The sequence below is a fragment of the Macrotis lagotis genome, chromosome 1 (assembly GCF_037893015.1).
Source record: "Macrotis lagotis isolate mMagLag1 chromosome 1, bilby.v1.9.chrom.fasta, whole genome shotgun sequence".
Taxonomy (NCBI): Eukaryota; Metazoa; Chordata; class Mammalia; order Peramelemorphia; family Peramelidae; genus Macrotis; species Macrotis lagotis.
Window position 1 is genome coordinate 239,125,449 of NC_133658.1, and position 16,965 is coordinate 239,142,413.

The following is a 16,965-nucleotide window of genomic DNA, read 5'->3' on the forward strand; positions in this document are numbered from 1 at the left end:
TGGGAGTTAGGTGCCATTATTGTCCCCAAATAGGAGATGAGGAAACTGAGGCAAAAAAAATGGCTAACTGACTTGCCCAGAGTCATATAGCTACTTTAAAAGTATGAGGCAGGATTGGAACTCAGGTCTTTCTGATTCTAAGAATAGTACTCTGTCCACCAAGCCACCAACTGCCCAAAAGCATAATCTTCAGCAAAGAAACTATATTAGTTATGTCACTGAACCCAAATTTTCCGACTCCAATGCTCCATCCATTAAACTACCTTATCCTCATTTCCATTCAAAATTGAGTACAAGGGAAATCTATGTACGTCAATCCTAAACAAAAATAAGAACAAAGTTCTAAGTTTGAAATAGATAAATCTATTAAAGTTTAACATTGCAAAAAAAAGAGTTGTAATACTCAGATATATTTGGGAAGTAAATCATAAACAAAGGCACAACTTCAAGGCACTTTGCAAACCATAACATACTGGGTAAATGCTATTATTATTAAAATAGAGAACATATGTAAGAGAGGAAGAGGAAGTCAGTAAGGAGTTACAGAGAAAAGAAAAAGAGGATATACTCCTGTGCCCAGGATGCTGGGGCAAATATATCCTTACAATATAATTGAATGCCTCACATCAGGACAAGGTATCAAAATAAGACAAATATTACAAGTCTAAAAATTCAATCACTTATAATGTTTCTGCTTAATTGAATTAGACTGGAAGAGGAAATAACAAGTCTAATTCAAGGGTCAGCAAACTTATTCTATAAGGAGCCAGATAGCAAATACTTTAAGTTTACATGCCAAGAGACAAAAATCAAGGATATTATATAGATATTTATAAAAACAAGAAAGAAAACAAATTTCCACAAATTTTTTTATTGATGAAATTCAAAATACAGAAATAATAACAGTATTTTTTTTATACTTAAAGCCTACTAAGGAAGTTTCCCAGTCTCTTGGACCTGAAACTTCAAAATCATCCAAAAATAACGATAATAATAATTTCTACAGTGTTTACTATGTACCAAACCCTATGCTAAATGCTTAACAATTATTACCTTATGCTCACTCTAACCCTGAAAAGTGGGTGCTGTTATTATCTTTATTTTGCAGATGAGGAAACTGAGGCAAACAAGTTAATAAATTAAGCCCAGAGAAATACAGCCAGAAAGAGTCCGAAGTCAGATCTTAACAAAGGTCCTCTTAACTCTAGGCCTGGGGCTCTATCGGTGGCCAAGGCCTGTCAATCTCACTTTTATAACATTTCTCAAATACACCCTCTTCCCTCTTCTGACACTGTCACCATCTAATTATAGATCCTTATTTCCTCCTATCTTTGCAATAACCTGCTGATGGGTCAGCCTGTAATAATCCCCACCCCTCATTCCAAACCATATTCTAAATCCCACTTACAAAGTGATTTCCTAAAACACAGGTTCAACCATGTTACCCACTACTCAAAAACTTCAATGCCTCCTATCACCTTCAGGATCAGATATAAAATCCTTTACTTGGCATTCAAAATTCTTAAGTTATACCACAAATGCCCCTTTCTGATCTTTTTACTTCTTACACTCCACCACCCTCAGCCCACATATTCTTTGACTCATGCCTGGAATTCTCTCCCTACTCATTTCCACCTTTTAAGCTTTACTGGCTTCCTTCAAGACCTAACAAAAATCCCACAGTGTTGAGTGGGATACTCCCTCTTAAGAGTGAAGTCCTAGTGAAGTCCTCTCATGATTAAAAAATCATTAAATCAAAGACAGACTATTACTCTTAGACTATTCTTAGAAGAAAGAGGGAGAAAGACCTTGCATTCCAAGTCAGGCACCCTCCCAATTCTGTTGGGGAAGAAAGAGTGGACTATTCCCAGAGAGACCTTGCATTTTTAGTTAGTCACCTATTTGATGATAAAACTATCTTAACTGGGAGAACAGTAAACTGTTCCCTTAATAAAAACCTTGCATTCCAACGAAGCTCATAAGACTACTCTTGTTTGATGTCAAGTAGACTGTTACTTCAGTAAGATAGTTATAATCCTGAAGGTCATTTTCACCATCTAGATGGCGAGGTAATATTTTATGAAAACTTTTCAATCTTTTCTTTGTTGCTGGGGTAGATATCCACAAGTAGAAAACTCTGAAGACTAACAAATGAGTCGAGAGAGAGAGAGAGAGAGAGAGAGAGAGAGAGAGAGAGAGAATAAGAAGGGGATCGGGGTGGCTAGGTGGCGCAATGGATAAAGCACCGGTCCTAAAAAAAAAGGGGGGGATCACATTAGGCCATGTAATCTGGCTTGACTGTCAATTCGGGACAGCTCCATGATCTTCACTACCTCTGTGAGACTTGGAGTGTGCCCTTTTCTTGAGAAAAGCCAAAATAAACTTTCTTTTTTGGTCAGAGTCGTCTCTATATTTTTTAAGTGGATGTTTATCCCACAGTTTGGTTCCCTGACCAGGAATAAATCCCCTCCTTAAGACTCTCGTGGACATACACACAAGCTGGAAATTGTCAGCAGCTTGTGATTTAGTGTGCAAGCAGATCCCTTGAGGAGTGAGGGAAGAATCCTGAAGAGAGACTTAGCTTGAACAAAACTGAAAGCCAGAGGACCTCCGGAAGAGGAGACAGGTCCACCACAGGAGAAGACCCAGGGATGGCACCATGGTCTGTAAGTTTGTGTACACAAGCCCAGGTGTAGCCCTGGGTGACCCACCCTTGTTGCTCCCATATCAGATCAAATCTGCAGGTTGATCTGATAGGAGAAAAAAAAAGGGGGGGGGGGAGGATACTCCCAAGTAATTAATACAATTTGCAGGGAGAGATTCCAAAGAAGTCTAAGTAGTTAGAGACCATAGGGATAAGACAGGAGGGTCCAGAAGTGCTGGCTAAGAGCTCTAGGGTCTAGACTTAATAATGGGGAAGAAATCCAAAGTAAAAAGGGAAAAGTGCAGAAAATGATAAAATGCTGTTGACTTTTTCTCTTCTCTGCTTCTTCACCGTGATTCTGTGTTGCCAGAATGCTTTCTCCTCCTTTCCCTCCTCCCCTTCCCTGCTTCTTTTCTCAGGGGCACTTGCCTGGTTTTTTTTTTTTGGGGGGGGTGGCTTGTTATCTCTCAACCTTGGGAGGAAAGTGGAAGCAAAAAAGGAAATTATTAAGAAAAATAACAAATTAATAATAGAGAGAATTGATTCATGAAGACTTAGTAAAGTAAGTGTTAAAAGGAACCTTATTTTGAAGTTAAAGAGACAGGAAAGGGACAATGAAAATGATCAAATATGTTAAATAAAGAAATCACAGAAAGAAATATTATTTTAATTTGAAAGTTTTGGGGAAGAAAATTCCAAAAAGTCAAGAGAGTCAAGTTAACTTTTAATTCTAAAGCATATAATTTGGTTACACAGAAATGTCAGAAAAAGGAGACTAAATAGTTAATCTTTTACCAGAAAGATATGCTAACATTATAGTTTCAGGAGTTTATTAGCATAGATTCTGATGCAAGTTATTACAGAGGGTAATGGAACAAGTGGGACCTAAAGAACAGAAGAAAGATTTTGGACCTACCTCCTTATGAGAAAAGTTATGTGGTCTATTCTGTCTGAAGAAAGGAGCAGGTGATATTCTAATTAGGCTGTGGGATTTTTTTTTTAAGTAGTTGTTTGCCTTCTCAAAAGTTTTACCAGTTAAAATCAAGAAGTGTTAAATATTAAATCCTTTAAATGGAAAGTGTGGAAAGTGGAATCATGCCTGTGGTTTATACAGCTAGTTCAGAACAGTGTTAACTACAGTCAAAAAGAGTTAATGAAAAAGAATAGTAGAACAGAATATTAAGGGAAAATATAAATTGTATATTCTGAGTGAGAGGTTCTGAAAGTACTGGGAAGAGAATCAAGGCACAGAGAGAATTGGGGTTTTTGAACCATTTGTTAAGTATGGAAAGAAGATTTGAGCAGGTTTGATATCATATAAGCAAAAGGACTGATTTTGGGAATTTGGGGAGCCTTGGGAGGTGATTTCAAAAATCAATTTAAAAAAAGGGGGGGTAGTATAAAAAGCTAAAAGTTCAAATGGAGACATATGTTTAAATTAGGTTAAGGTAATCTGAAAATTGCATTAAACTGCTACTTTTGCAATATCTGACAGTGAATTGATTGGAAAAGCGGTAAACCCAATAAGGTAAAAGTTTGATATGAAAGCAATTGCTAGGTAAATGTTAACTTTTTTATTTTGTTATTATTGATTCTATAATGTGTTCATCTTTTACACAAAGTAATCTGAAGATACATGTAAACTGAATTAAAGGGGTTTGTGTAAAAAACGGATTTGGTTCTTTTTTGTTGTTTAACATTTTATGAGTCATAGGAGGAAAAAAAATTAATGGAAATGCTGTATTAGATAGGGACAGAATGGCCTTGGTGGAGGCAAGCAGTCTGCCAAAACTACTGTCAGGATAGACTGTGAGTGTGCTCTTAATCAAACTTTAGAATTACTAAACAAAGGGATTCGGGAAACACTGATTCGAAATATGTTTGTGGTATAGTTCATGGATGGTGAGTGAGGAATGATAAACAGTAAAGGTAAAGAATTAGTACGTATTCCTTTAATATCTCAAATTGAGGAGAATCTCCAATTCCCAGCACATAAAATGTTCCAATATTAAGAAATGTTGGTCAATAAGGATAGAAGTCTTATAAGTTAGAGCACTGAGAAGTTAGGATTGCACTAAAGATAAAAAGAATTTGCAAACTTTTGGGGGACTTTGAAAAAGAAAATGATTTAAGATTACTTTGAACATGACTTTTGGAATTTAAGAGAAGTATAAAGAAAATCTTGTAATTATAAAAAGGGATTTTTAGCAACAACTGGACTTAAGAATTTTTCTGTGTTGCAAAATTCTAGGGAGTAAAGGGAATACATATGAAACTGAAATACATAGTGAAAAAGTAGTAAACTTTGTATAAGAACAGATTTAAACAACTTTTTTTTGAGAATTTAAGATTGTGTTAAGATTTATGAACAATGAATATATTGAAATTTAACCTATCACATTTTTAAAGATTTGTTATGAGAAAACTAGAGAATAACTTGCCAACAGGTTTTTGGCCCAGATAATTTGTGAAAGGCTTTGTTTTGTTGTTTCTTCTCATGTTTATAAAAGGGAATATCTATATGTAAGATCAATGTAGCTTATTTATTATCAGTTATTTAAGAAGAAGTCATTATATATGTAAATGTAACACTAGCATAGGTAAAAAGTGTACATTGGGCTTTTGAAATTATCATATGTATAAGACTACATTCATGGAGAATATTTTCTTTGTCTTGAAAATATAAATGTATTTGGAAGAAGAGATAAATTTAGAAGAGGTTTGTATGCAAAAGATATTATAAGGTTAACTTTAAGAGAACCTGTTGTTTTTTTTTTTGCTTTAAGAGGAGATGTCAGCATGAAAACTTTCTGTTTCATGTAGGTTAAGGATTTAATGTTTAAATTTTAAAAAAAGTAAAATTGCAGATTTCTTCCCCCACATTAAATACAGATTCAGAAGGATAGTGTAACTGCAAGATACCCTTTCCAGTAATGTTGCATAAATGTGACGGGCTTTGGAAAATGATTAACAAATTAAAAATTATGTAACCCTAATCAGATGACTTATCAACAAATAAAATATTGAATAGTGTTATCAAACATATGATCTATCTTTGGAAATATAAACTATTTTACTGTAATATGTTCAAACCTAGAATTAATGATTGATTGCTTTGGAGGGATAATGAGGGAAATTATCAAAGGTCATGACCCTCTGGGTTCCCTGAAATTTTAAATGATGTGTTGGACCTTGCTCTAGAACTGTCCAGGTATAAATGTAACAGTGAAAAGATTGTTTTGTGAAATCTAGTTTTTAATGTGTTACACTTATTACTATTTTGCTAAATTTAGAGACCCTTTTAAGATATTCTAACAGGTTGAATGAATTCTGCAAAGTAATAATCTGTATTTCAAACATGGCTAAAAATTAAACAGGTTTATTACAGAGAATTGTCTGCATAAGAACTTGCAATTTTATATATGTATATATATATGCATATATATATATAATTGGAATTTTTGTGGTAATATGTATATGTGTAAATATATACATTTATAATCTCAAAGTTGTAGTTGTTTGCTTTGAAGTAAAAGCACCCGAGCAACATGGGAAAGAAAATAGTGATAATAATTTGTGATTTTTTTTTGGTGACAATCTCTGGCTAATTGTTATGTGAGAATTCTTAAGAGTTATTTCCTAACCAAAGGAGGTGTTTATTTATTTTATTACAGCAGGCTAGTTAGAGGCCCCTAATATATCATCTTCATCCAGAAATAAAACAGATATGATTTCAAAGGGTTGTGGGTATGCAGAAGCTAGTGCCACCAGGAGGATAGACCTTTTAGTTGAATGATGAAACATATTTGTGAGAAGTTAGGGTTTTTTTGGTATGTAAAGGAATACTCCAGATGCTGGGGGAACTTGATTGCATTTTAGAAAGTCACTTTATTTAATGTATTCTGATGAAAGGAGCACTCAGAGTAGATATAGGTGATGTTATGTGTAGGGAAGGGGGCTGATTGTGACGCCCCCCCCCAAAATCCAGATTAGAATTAGCATTTAGTCCTTGTGAAGTGGATTCACTTGGAAATCTAATTAGATGGAATAATTATTTTAGATCATGGGCCTTGTAATTGGCTTTTGTTTTGTCTCTGACATCGGGTATGATCAGCAAAGGAAGTGCTGTTGAGTCAATGCTCTCTTGAAGTCTGGAAGTCCGAAGGAGGCTTGGACACTCCACAGGTGGCAGATGTATTGGGAGAAAAAGGCAAAGGGGCGACTTTTTGGTGCAACCTGAAGTTGGATGCTTTTGACTTGACTTCTCCAAATGTGACATTTGAATGTCTCACCAAATAAATCTAAAATTTGACTTAAGGCATCTGACTATCCACATGGCCTCTGCTTAGAAACTGATACTCAAAATTATATCTATAAAGGAATTTTCCTTTGATGTCCCAGAACTTTATAGTAAATTGCTAAAATTCATTCTGATATAGAAATTTTAGGTCGAGTGGAGTTTAATAGCTAGAGAGGCAAGCATGTGGTTTTTTTTGTTTTGTTTTTTTTGTTTTGTTTTTTTTTTTAGTTTTTGCAAGGCAATGGGGTTAAGTGGCTTGCCCAAGGCCACGCAGCTAGGTAGTTATTAAGTGTCTGAGGCCGGATTTGAACTCAGGTACTCCTGACTCCAGGGTTGGTGCTCTATCCACTGTGCCACCTAGCCACCCTGAGCATGTGGTTTTAACCTCTGCTGTTAGCTATATGTTTTGAGAAGAATTAAGGTTCTTTTGTTTTATTTTGTGCTAGGAAAAGGATATTTAGGTAAGAAGAATAAAGAAAGTTATATAATCTCAAGATAGACTTCTGTGCAGTAGCAGTTTCAAGTTCTACTTTGAAAAGGCAATGTCAATCAGTTGAGTATATCAGGAGAAGAATCACCTATAGCTTAGTTAAGAAAAACATTTTGGGGGGCAGCTAAGTGGCACAGTAGATAGAGCACCGGCCCTGGAGTCAGGAGTACCTGAGTTCAAATCCGGCCTCAGACACTTAATAACTACCTAGCTGCGTGGCCTTGGGCAAGCCACTTAACCCCCATTGCCTTACCAAAAAAAAAAAAAAAAGAAGAAGAAGAAAGAAACATTTTGGGAAGAAGAATCTATTTTAATTAAGGATACTTGAGTTATTATTTTAATGAGGAGCAAGAGATTAAGGCTATTCATCGCTTGCTGGATACTCTTTGTACAAAGATGGTCACCTAATGTAAATATTATAAGCTCAAGTTAACTTGATAATTTTCAATATATTCACTTGTGAGATGAACAATTATGGAAGTTGTATTTTTGTTAAAGTAAAATATGTATATCAATGTGACACTGAGTAAGGCAAAATGTGAATTTTAATAGCTTTAGAATTTTATGGTCTAATGATAAAAATAAGAATCTGCCTGATAAGATGTTGTTTTCAGAAGTTCCTTTAAGGGGCGCCTAGATGGTGTAGTGGATAAAGCACCAGACTTGGAGTCAGGAGTACCTGTGTTCAAATCCAGTCTCAGACACTTAATAATTACCTAGTTGTGGCCTTGGGCAAGCCACTTAACCCTGTTTGCCTTGCAAAAACCTAAAAAGAAAGACTATTCTTAGAAGAAAGAGGGAGAGAGACACCATGCATTCCAAGCCAAGCACCCTCCCAATTCTGAAAGGGGGGAAATAGTGGACTATTTCCAGAGAGACCTTGCATTTTTAGTTAGTCACCTATTTGATGATAAAACTATCTTAACTGGGAGAACGGTAAGCTGTTCCCATGAGAAAAACCTTGCATTCCAACAAAGCTCATAAGATTACTCTTGTTTGATGTTAAGTAGATTGTTACTTCAATAAGATAGTTATAATCCTGAAGGTTATTCTCATCATCTGGATGATGAGGTAATATTTTATGAAAACTTTTCATTCTTTTCTTTGTTGCTGGGGTAGATTTTTACAAGTAGAATGTAACTCTGAAGACTAACCAATGAGTTGACAGAGCGGGACAATAAGAAGGAGGGGATCGCGTTAGGCCATATAATCTGTCTTGACTGTCAATTCGGGGCAGCTCCTTGATCTTCCCTACCTTTGTGAGACTTGGAGTGTGCCCTTTTCTTGAGAAAAGCCAAAATAAACTTTCTTTTTTGCTCAGAGGCGTCTCTATATTTTTTAAAGTGGATTTTTATCCCATACAATGTCATATGTGGTCTATGTCACAATTATTCAACCCTACCTTTATAGCATGTAAGCACAGACAATAAATACTCTGTTCTGATACTAGAAAACATAAAAATCAATCTTAGTTCATGAGCCATACAAAAAACAAGTAGCATGCCAGATATGGCTTATAGGTCATAGTTTGCCAGTCTCTGGTCTCCTGGAAAGAGTACTAGATTTGCTATCAGGAGCCCCTAGTTCCAAATTCCTACTCAGGAGTCCCTAGCTTCAAATTCCTACTCCCTACTTATTTATGTTATGTGACTTTCCATGAGGCCATTCAGGTAGTAAGCTCTCTAAGTCAGATTTTTCTCTTCAATAGGAAGATGACTTCCATCACTCCCTTCCAACACTAAATCTAAGACCTTTAGGAAAAAATTCACACATTAATGAAAGCCACACTTAATCCCCCCACTCCACTGCATATGACATAAAAATGACAACACTGTGGCCTAAAATATAAATAGGAGAATCTCAAAAATTAGATATCAAAAACCACATAAAAGCTAAATGAATCAACAAATATTTACAATAGACTGACTGTATACAAAATATATATGACCTTAAGAAAAGTTATGAGAAGGGCTTCTTAATCCTAAATGTAACTACTTCTGATACATACCCAGACTTCAGATCAGTTATCCTCAAACAGTTTGTAGCATCCAGTCCTACTTTTCCATTTCTGACCACACTGGATATAAATGGAGAAAGCAATGGAGAAATCCTGTTCAAGGCTATTTCAGGGGACATTTTAGCTTGATCTCTGTAAGGAAAAGTAAAGAAATTTTGGTCAAGCATAGCAAACCTCACATTCTATACAGTTTTTGAGATCCTTGTAAAATATATATTCAGTGTATTCTCTGATGTTCAAATCTCATCTCCCACAAAGGCAACACACACACACAAAAAGATAATTTCAATGTATTTGTTCTTTGTCCATTTTTGTATTACTATGGAAATTTTCAAATACAAGGATATATAATTAATAATTCATTTGTACAATAAATGAGTATAGCAAGTATAATCGCCACTCTACTGATAAAGAAAATCAGGCTCAAAGAGATTAAAGGATTTATGCAGTATACAATATACAATTATACAATATAAAATATCTAGTGAGTAACAAGGCTGTTACCTAAACCTAGGTCTTCTGACTTCAGGTATGCTTCTACTATCCCATATGACCTCCTAATCAGCCCTTATATTGGTGTGAAAATGGCCCACAGTTTTTATTTCACTACCTACCATAGTTAGAAAATAGTTTCCTTCATTAATGAGCAAACACTTAAGAGCTCTACTCTATAAAAACATCACCTGGCACCATCCACTAAAAGCCCTAAGTGTTCACTATAAGCAAAGCATTATTTGCATTCCAGTAAGGGGAATAAGTCATATAAACATATAATACAAAGTAGAGTGCAAAACACAAGAAAATAATCAAGAGTCCTGTCTCCCTAATCTCAAATGCCTTCCTCCCAAACTTACATATATGTGTATGTTTAAATATGTGTACATGTAAATACACACATATATTGAGATATCGAGATATCTATATCTATATATATATTCATATACAGATATATACACACACACATAATACTGCATTTACTTTTGTGAATACTGTTTTCCCTGAAGAAAATCCTCAGTCTCTTGAGGGTAGGAACTGTCTCACTGTTGTCTTTGTATCTTTAATATCTAGTACAGTCCTCAGCAAGTGTTAAAAAATGTTTACTGATTGAAAAATTACCTAATATATGTGAAAATACTTAAGTCTAATAAATGCTTACTCCCTTCCCCCAACATGAATCAACTCAGTGGTTCTAAGATCACACTATTTTTTCTGACTTCTCAAAGAACCTTCCAAGATCAAAAAGTACTCCATTGGCTGCTCAAAACAGATATTCCACTGCTTCCCAAAGACAAGAAGGAATGACAGAATATAATTCTACTCTTCTTCCATTTAATAACTAGACTTTACATTACTACTAAATATTAAAAGATGTGCTACTCTACCTTCCAACTTAAAGGCAGAGTTAAATTAGTTGTCCAAATTTATTTAACAAGTGATTTTTTTTAAAGTTTTATTTATTTAAGGCAATGGAATTTTTAAGTGACTTGCCCAAGGTCATACAACTAGACAATTATTAAGTGTCTGAGGCCAAATTTGAACTCAGGTCCTCCTGACTCCAGGGCCAGTACTCTATCCGCTGCGCCATCTAACTACCTCCAGAGATTTTTTTTTTAAGTAAAAGTACAAAAGCAACCATTGAATAAATCCTGCAGAGATCATGGAGTAGATTATGAATGCATTTTAACAGTTCCTACATGGACAATCATATTTCATAAACAAAAAACATTTCATAGAAGGAAAGCAGAAAGCTGGGAAACAATTTTTGCAGCCTGCTTTTCTGATAAAGATCTCATTTCTAAAACATAGAACTGAATCAACTTTATACGAGTACAAGTCATTCCCCATTTGATAAATGGTCAAAGGATATGAACAGGCAGTTTTCAGATAAAGAAATTAAAACTATTTACAAGCATATGAAAAAATGTTCTAAATCACTATTGATTAGAGACATGCAATCAAAACAACTCTGAGGTACCACCTCAGACCTATCAGATTGACTAATATTGCAGAAAAGGGAAATGATAAATGTTGGAGAATATGTGAGAAAATTGGAACATTAAAGGCAATGTTGGTAGAGTTGCAAACTGATCCAACTAAACAAGCTGGCTTAATAACTTTTGGCATTTGAATGTAATACTATTGTGCTATAAGAAAGGTTTGAGAGGCAGATTTCAGAAAAACCTGGAAAGACTTATATGAACTAATGCTGAGTGAAGTGAGCAGAACCAGAACACTGCCCACAGTAATAATAGCATTGTGCAATGATCAACTATGATAGACTTAACTCTTCTCAGCAATACAATGATCCAAGAAAATTCCAAAGACTTGAGATGGAAAATGCTATCCACATTCAGAAAAAGAACTATGTAACGTGAACATAAATTGAAATATCCTATTTTACATTTTAAAATTTTTTATTTCTTGTGGTTTCTCCCTTTTGTTCTGATTCTTCTTCCACAAAATCATTAAGGTGGAAATATGATAAATAGGATTTTCACTTAGAACCTCCATCCGATTTCTTGCTGTCTTGGAAAGGGAGAAAGGGAAATAAGTTTGGAACTCAAAATCTTATAAAAACAAAGTTGAAAACTATCTTTACAAGTGGTAGGGGAAAAAATAAAATACTATTAAGTGGGCAAGGGAGAACATTTAAAATGAACACATTACTTCAAAATAACTAATAGCTCTAAATCACATTTCTAGTAAGGTACAAGACAGAAAGAATGTGACAAGCAATGTTCCATTCTAATTTGGGTTTCAATATAATCTGTGAAATGACAAGTGAGATTAAGTAATCACTAAGATTCTCTCCCACTTCAAATTCTAAGATCTATACAAAGAATTCATTACAGAAGTTTCATAGGCATTTCTCCATAATAAACACTTTAAAAATGAGTCTTCATTTACCACAGGAGAGATGCCAAAGTGAATTTTCCAAAAAGAGAGGTGATCATGGTATTTGTAACAGAAAGTCAGTCAATAAGTTTATTAGGTTGATGGGGTAGCTAGCAGGAGCAATGGATAAAGCACGGGCCCTGAAGTCAGAAGTACCTGGGTTCAAATCCAGTCTCAAGACACTTAACAATGACCTAGCTGTATGGTCTTGGGAAAGCCACTTAACCCCATTTGCCTCGCAAAAACCAAAATAAATAAATAAATAAATAATAGATAGATAGATAGATAGATAGATAAATAAATAAATTTATTAGTCGTTTACTAGGTGCCAGGCACTATGCTAAATATCTAGAAAAGCTAATATATAATTCATGTCTTCAAGGAGGACAAAGAGTCAGAAGAGCTGGGTTTGAGAAGCTACAGCCCTGTCATTCACTAGCTATGTAACCTTAGGTAAGATCCTTACCCTCTTTGAGTCTCAGTTTTTTCATTTGCAAAAATGAGTCAATAATGCAAGTACTTCTTATGTCAGTTATTGGAAAAATCAAATGTGATAACATATGTAAAGGACATTTTAACATGTTAAATAAATGTAAGCTACATTATTATTGAGGGCATCTACTCATACATAAGCACACCTTGTCCCTTATTCTACAGGTGCCATTCATTCCCTCTTTAGAAGTGAAAAACAGGGGAATTCTTTTAATCCCACCCAGAAACTAGATATTGTTTCCCACCAACATATCACCCTAGTTCCCCCTTTCAAGTAGGTGGGTTACACACGTTTTCCAAAGATTGGAACTGGAACTGGAATTGTAATGAAGGATATAAATGGAAATTTCTCTTTCAATGTTGTTGAATGAAACTAAGCAGTAAAATTTCCCTAACCAAACTGTAAAAATGTAAAGAGTATCAATAACAAAAAGTAGTGAAATATGTATTGTAAACTAAAAAGGTAATCAATCTCACATGTGATTACCCACTGCTTGACATATAACAATTTTGTAACATTTCCTTACCCGATTTCCCCACAATGCTCTAAACATTCCTAATACTCCACAAAGAATGTGAAGTAAAAATTAGCATAAGATCAACTTAGAAAATGAACAAGATACAGGAATAGAACAACAAATGCTAAATACTTTCAAGTTGTTCCACTATCCTACATTTATAACAGTGAAATATTTTTACTTAAACAATTTGTTATACTCCAAATTCCTACAAAAATCAAGTTATAAATTTAGGTTTTTACCAAATTAAAAAAGATCTTAAAATTAATGTTGTTTCTTGATTTATGTTAAGGAGTGAACATGGTTGACTTTCTTCATTTAAATAGGCATGGTCTATGATTTTTGGAATTCAAATGCATCTATTCCTACTGGATTGTATCTTATGAGATTCAACCCAATACTCTGGTCTGACAATGTCTTTAGCTCTTAACATTGCCATTCACTGAGACAGCTATCCCTACTAGCTTTGTGTCAACTGCAAATCTGACAAGATGGCTTAATTCAAGTCATTGATAAAAATATTAAGCAGCACAAGGCCAAGCAAAGTTCTCTAGAATACACCACTGAAGACCTCCTGCCATGTGCACATGGAACCATTAATGACTCCTTGAAGTCAAGCAATCCAACACAATCTGAAACTATCTGATTGTGTATTCTAATCCATACATAATCATCCCTTTCTCCAGAATAACGGTATGATATCAAAACTTCAGATAAAATCGAATTCAACTATATCCATAGAATTCTCCTATTCTACTAGATTAGTAATCAAATCAAAATGGAAATTAGTTTAGTCTTCCATTACTTGGTCTTGATGAAGCCATGATGGCTCTGTAATTGCTGATTCCTTTTCTAGATATTTACCAACTAATATCTTTAATGATTATTCTAAAAATCTTCATAAGAATTGAAGTTCGCTGGCCTATGGTTTGTAAACTTATAGTAAAATATCCATTTTTGCAATGCACTTCAGTTAAAGTTGCCTTCCATCTAAAGCAGGGAGATGACAGTAAATAGAACAGAAAACCCTTTAGGTAAATCTGACTTCATAAAGAATTCTGAAAAAATTTTGCATTCCAAAAAAAGGAAAGAAAAATCCAATGGTAAATTTAGCATACAATGTTTTGCTCTCTCTCCAGTTAGTACTCTGGTCTTCCATTCCCTCCACCAAAAAAAAAAACAACAAACTTCCAAATGAAGCAGAAGGAGAAATCTCACCACCACCGACAATTAGGGATTGGCTTGAAACCTATTAGTCCGCCCCATAGTGTCTCTATCTTCTGCCCTATCTTGTGTGCCTATCTCTGCTCTATGTGTCTGCCATCTTCTCCTGTCTGTATCCAAGTCCCTACAAGACTGGTCCATACATTTTACCTCCTGCTCTCAATTTCTCTATTCTCAACCAGGTTCAAGTGATCCCCCATTCAGCTAGCAAAACCATATTAGGTAAAAATTGTTTTATATAGAAGCCTGTGGAAAGATCCACTTATGCAATGCAAGAATTGTCTATACTATTTCCATGGTCTAAGGCCATTTTAGGGCTAACTAGGCCTTGCAAATGAACGGGAAAGGAGCCACTGCATACAGAAATCAGACAGTAGCTGATCATCATCAACTGTTCCGAGCGATTGAGTTATGAGGCCCATGTTGGTCCCAAAAGTCAACTCACTTATGCTATGCTATATCAAAGCCAGAGAAAGTAAAAAGATGAAGGGAAAGGACATGTGCTTAATCACTGAAACATCATGCACAGCCCCGGGAGGAGAGTGTACTTATTCCTCAACTCGGCAAAGGGCATGGGAGGAAACCCTGTCTGGAGGAAGGGGAAAAAATGAACTGTTCCCTCTCCAGGGTACCTTAAAGGTGACTCTGAAATGGCAATGTAATTCAGTTCCACAAATAATGAGAAATGAATGATGGCTGGTGTTTACATAGCACCTTATGGCTGGCAAAGTGCTTTGGAATCTGGGCCCAGTCCCAGGTTTAGAACTCAAGGGCTCTAAATGGCTCTCCGAGGGCGGGCTGCCAGTGGGCAGGGCGCACATGAGCCTGGTCCACTTCTTGCGCGTTTCCAGGCTCGGCCACGCGGTTTCCGCCTCCTCTTGGCTTCTGGCCACGGCAGCGTCGCGCGGGGGCGCCCGGCCGCTGGGTGTCTGCGGCGGGATTCGCACCCGGGTCCTCCTGGCTCCCGGCCCAGGCCTTCGCCGCCCCGGGGCCGTCGTCTTCGCCCGCACAGGTGTCCCCGAGCCGGGCTCGGGGCGGGCCTGCGGCCGCTCGGGCCTAAAAGCGAGCCGGGGCGTGGGCCCGGTGGGCTCGGCCCGAGGGGAAATGTCGCGCGGGGGGGTGGGGAGGAGGGAGGGGAGGCGCCCGGGAGGCCCGGGGGCTCGCTCGGGACGAGAGGCGGCGCCCCCCGACCCCCGACCTGCCGCCCCCCGCTCAGGGCCGCGTCCCCCCGCCCGCCCCCCAGCCCCACGCGGAGTACCTGCCGCTACAGCCGACAGACGCGGACACCGGCGACCAGGCGCGCGCCCCCGCCCGCGAGGCGCAGCGCCGTCCGCGGCGTGCGCGCTCCCGCCGCCGCCGCCCGCCCCCGGCCCGGCGACGGGCGCGCTCCCGGAGGTGGGGAAAACCCCGGAGGCGGCGCGGGTGGGGCGGCGAGTCGGCGCCTCAAAGTGCCCCTCCCGCACCCCAGTCTGTCCCCTCGGATAGCCCGCTAAGCGGACAGCCTCCCAGAGGGCCCCAGGGGGAGCGAGGGGCGGGCCGGGGCAGCCAAGCCCCGCGGGAGCCGACTGGCGCAGCCGCAGGACCGCTTTGTTTCAGCCACTTGGCACGCTGCCCGCCGGGCGGCTGGGGGCGGGGAGCGGGACGGGAAAGGCCCTCCCCTCGGAGTCCGGCTGGAGGGCAAAGGGCAAAGGGCAGAGGTGGAGGCGAAGCCGCCGGCCTGGTTGGGGCGCACTATGGCAGGCCGCGCGGAGGGGCTCCGAGCCGACTCGGCCGTGGTGGTGGTGGGCTCCTGCATGACCGACCTGGTCAGGTTAGTGCCGCGGGGTCGCCGCCGCCCGGGCCGGCCTCCAGCCGGTGCTCGGGCACTGACTCGTGGGTCCTCCCGGGGACGTGCCCTTGGCGTGCCCCGGCTCGGGGGGCGCCAAGTCTGGGCGGGAAGAGCGGGGAGAGCCCATGCACGTGACTCCAGACCGGCCCTGGAAAGGAAAAGAGCTCCCCAAAGCCCTCAGACCCCCCCATCCCTTACCAGAGAGGTGAAGGGCTGCCCGGGGTCACACAAGTAATTAGTCCTGAAAAAAGTAGGATTCAGGCCTAGATCCTTAACTTTATGCCCCATTGCCTCTCAAAAGAAAATAGTCAATAAATGTGATATGGAGAAGGGGGGGGGGGGTAAATGTCTCTGCATCATCCATTTAGATCTATAAAAAAAAGAACTTTTTTTTTTTAGGCTTTTGCGAGGCAATGGGGTTAAGTGGCTTGCCCAAGGCCACGCAGCTAGGTCATATATTAAGTGTCTGAAATCGGATTTGAACTCAAGACCTCCTGACTCCAGGGCTGGTGCTCTATCCACTGCACCACCTAGCTGCTCCCCAGAAACGAACTTTT

At 38.4% G+C, this 16,965-nt stretch overlaps 2 protein-coding genes across 5 annotated transcripts in view; one reads left to right on the plus strand and one right to left on the minus strand.

The window, feature by feature from the left end:
• BABAM2 (BRISC and BRCA1 A complex member 2) overlaps positions 1-15,944 on the minus strand; it is a 546,733-nt gene extending 530,789 nt beyond the window's left edge. Inside the window, exons 1-2 of one of the 4 annotated variants that reach the window (XM_074209807.1) lie at positions 15,839-15,944; positions 9,443-9,583 (exon numbers count right to left, since the gene is read on the minus strand). In XM_074209807.1, coding sequence (XP_074065908.1) covers positions 9,443-9,570 — 128 coding nt within the window. In that variant the 5' untranslated portion in view covers positions 9,571-9,583; positions 15,839-15,944. Of the gene's footprint in view, positions 1-9,442; positions 9,584-15,212; positions 15,234-15,294; positions 15,689-15,838 lie in introns of those variants that run through there. The other 3 variants (XM_074209805.1, XM_074209806.1, XM_074209808.1) reach the window with 3 other exon arrangements.
• A 30-nt stretch (positions 15,945-15,974) lies between these two features.
• The window catches only part of RBKS (ribokinase), a 132,204-nt gene continuing 131,213 nt past the window's right edge, over positions 15,975-16,965 (plus strand). Inside the window, exon 1 of the mRNA XM_074209809.1 lies at positions 15,975-16,390. Coding sequence (XP_074065910.1) covers positions 16,314-16,390 — 77 coding nt within the window. The 5' untranslated portion in view covers positions 15,975-16,313. The remainder of the gene's footprint in view (positions 16,391-16,965) is intronic.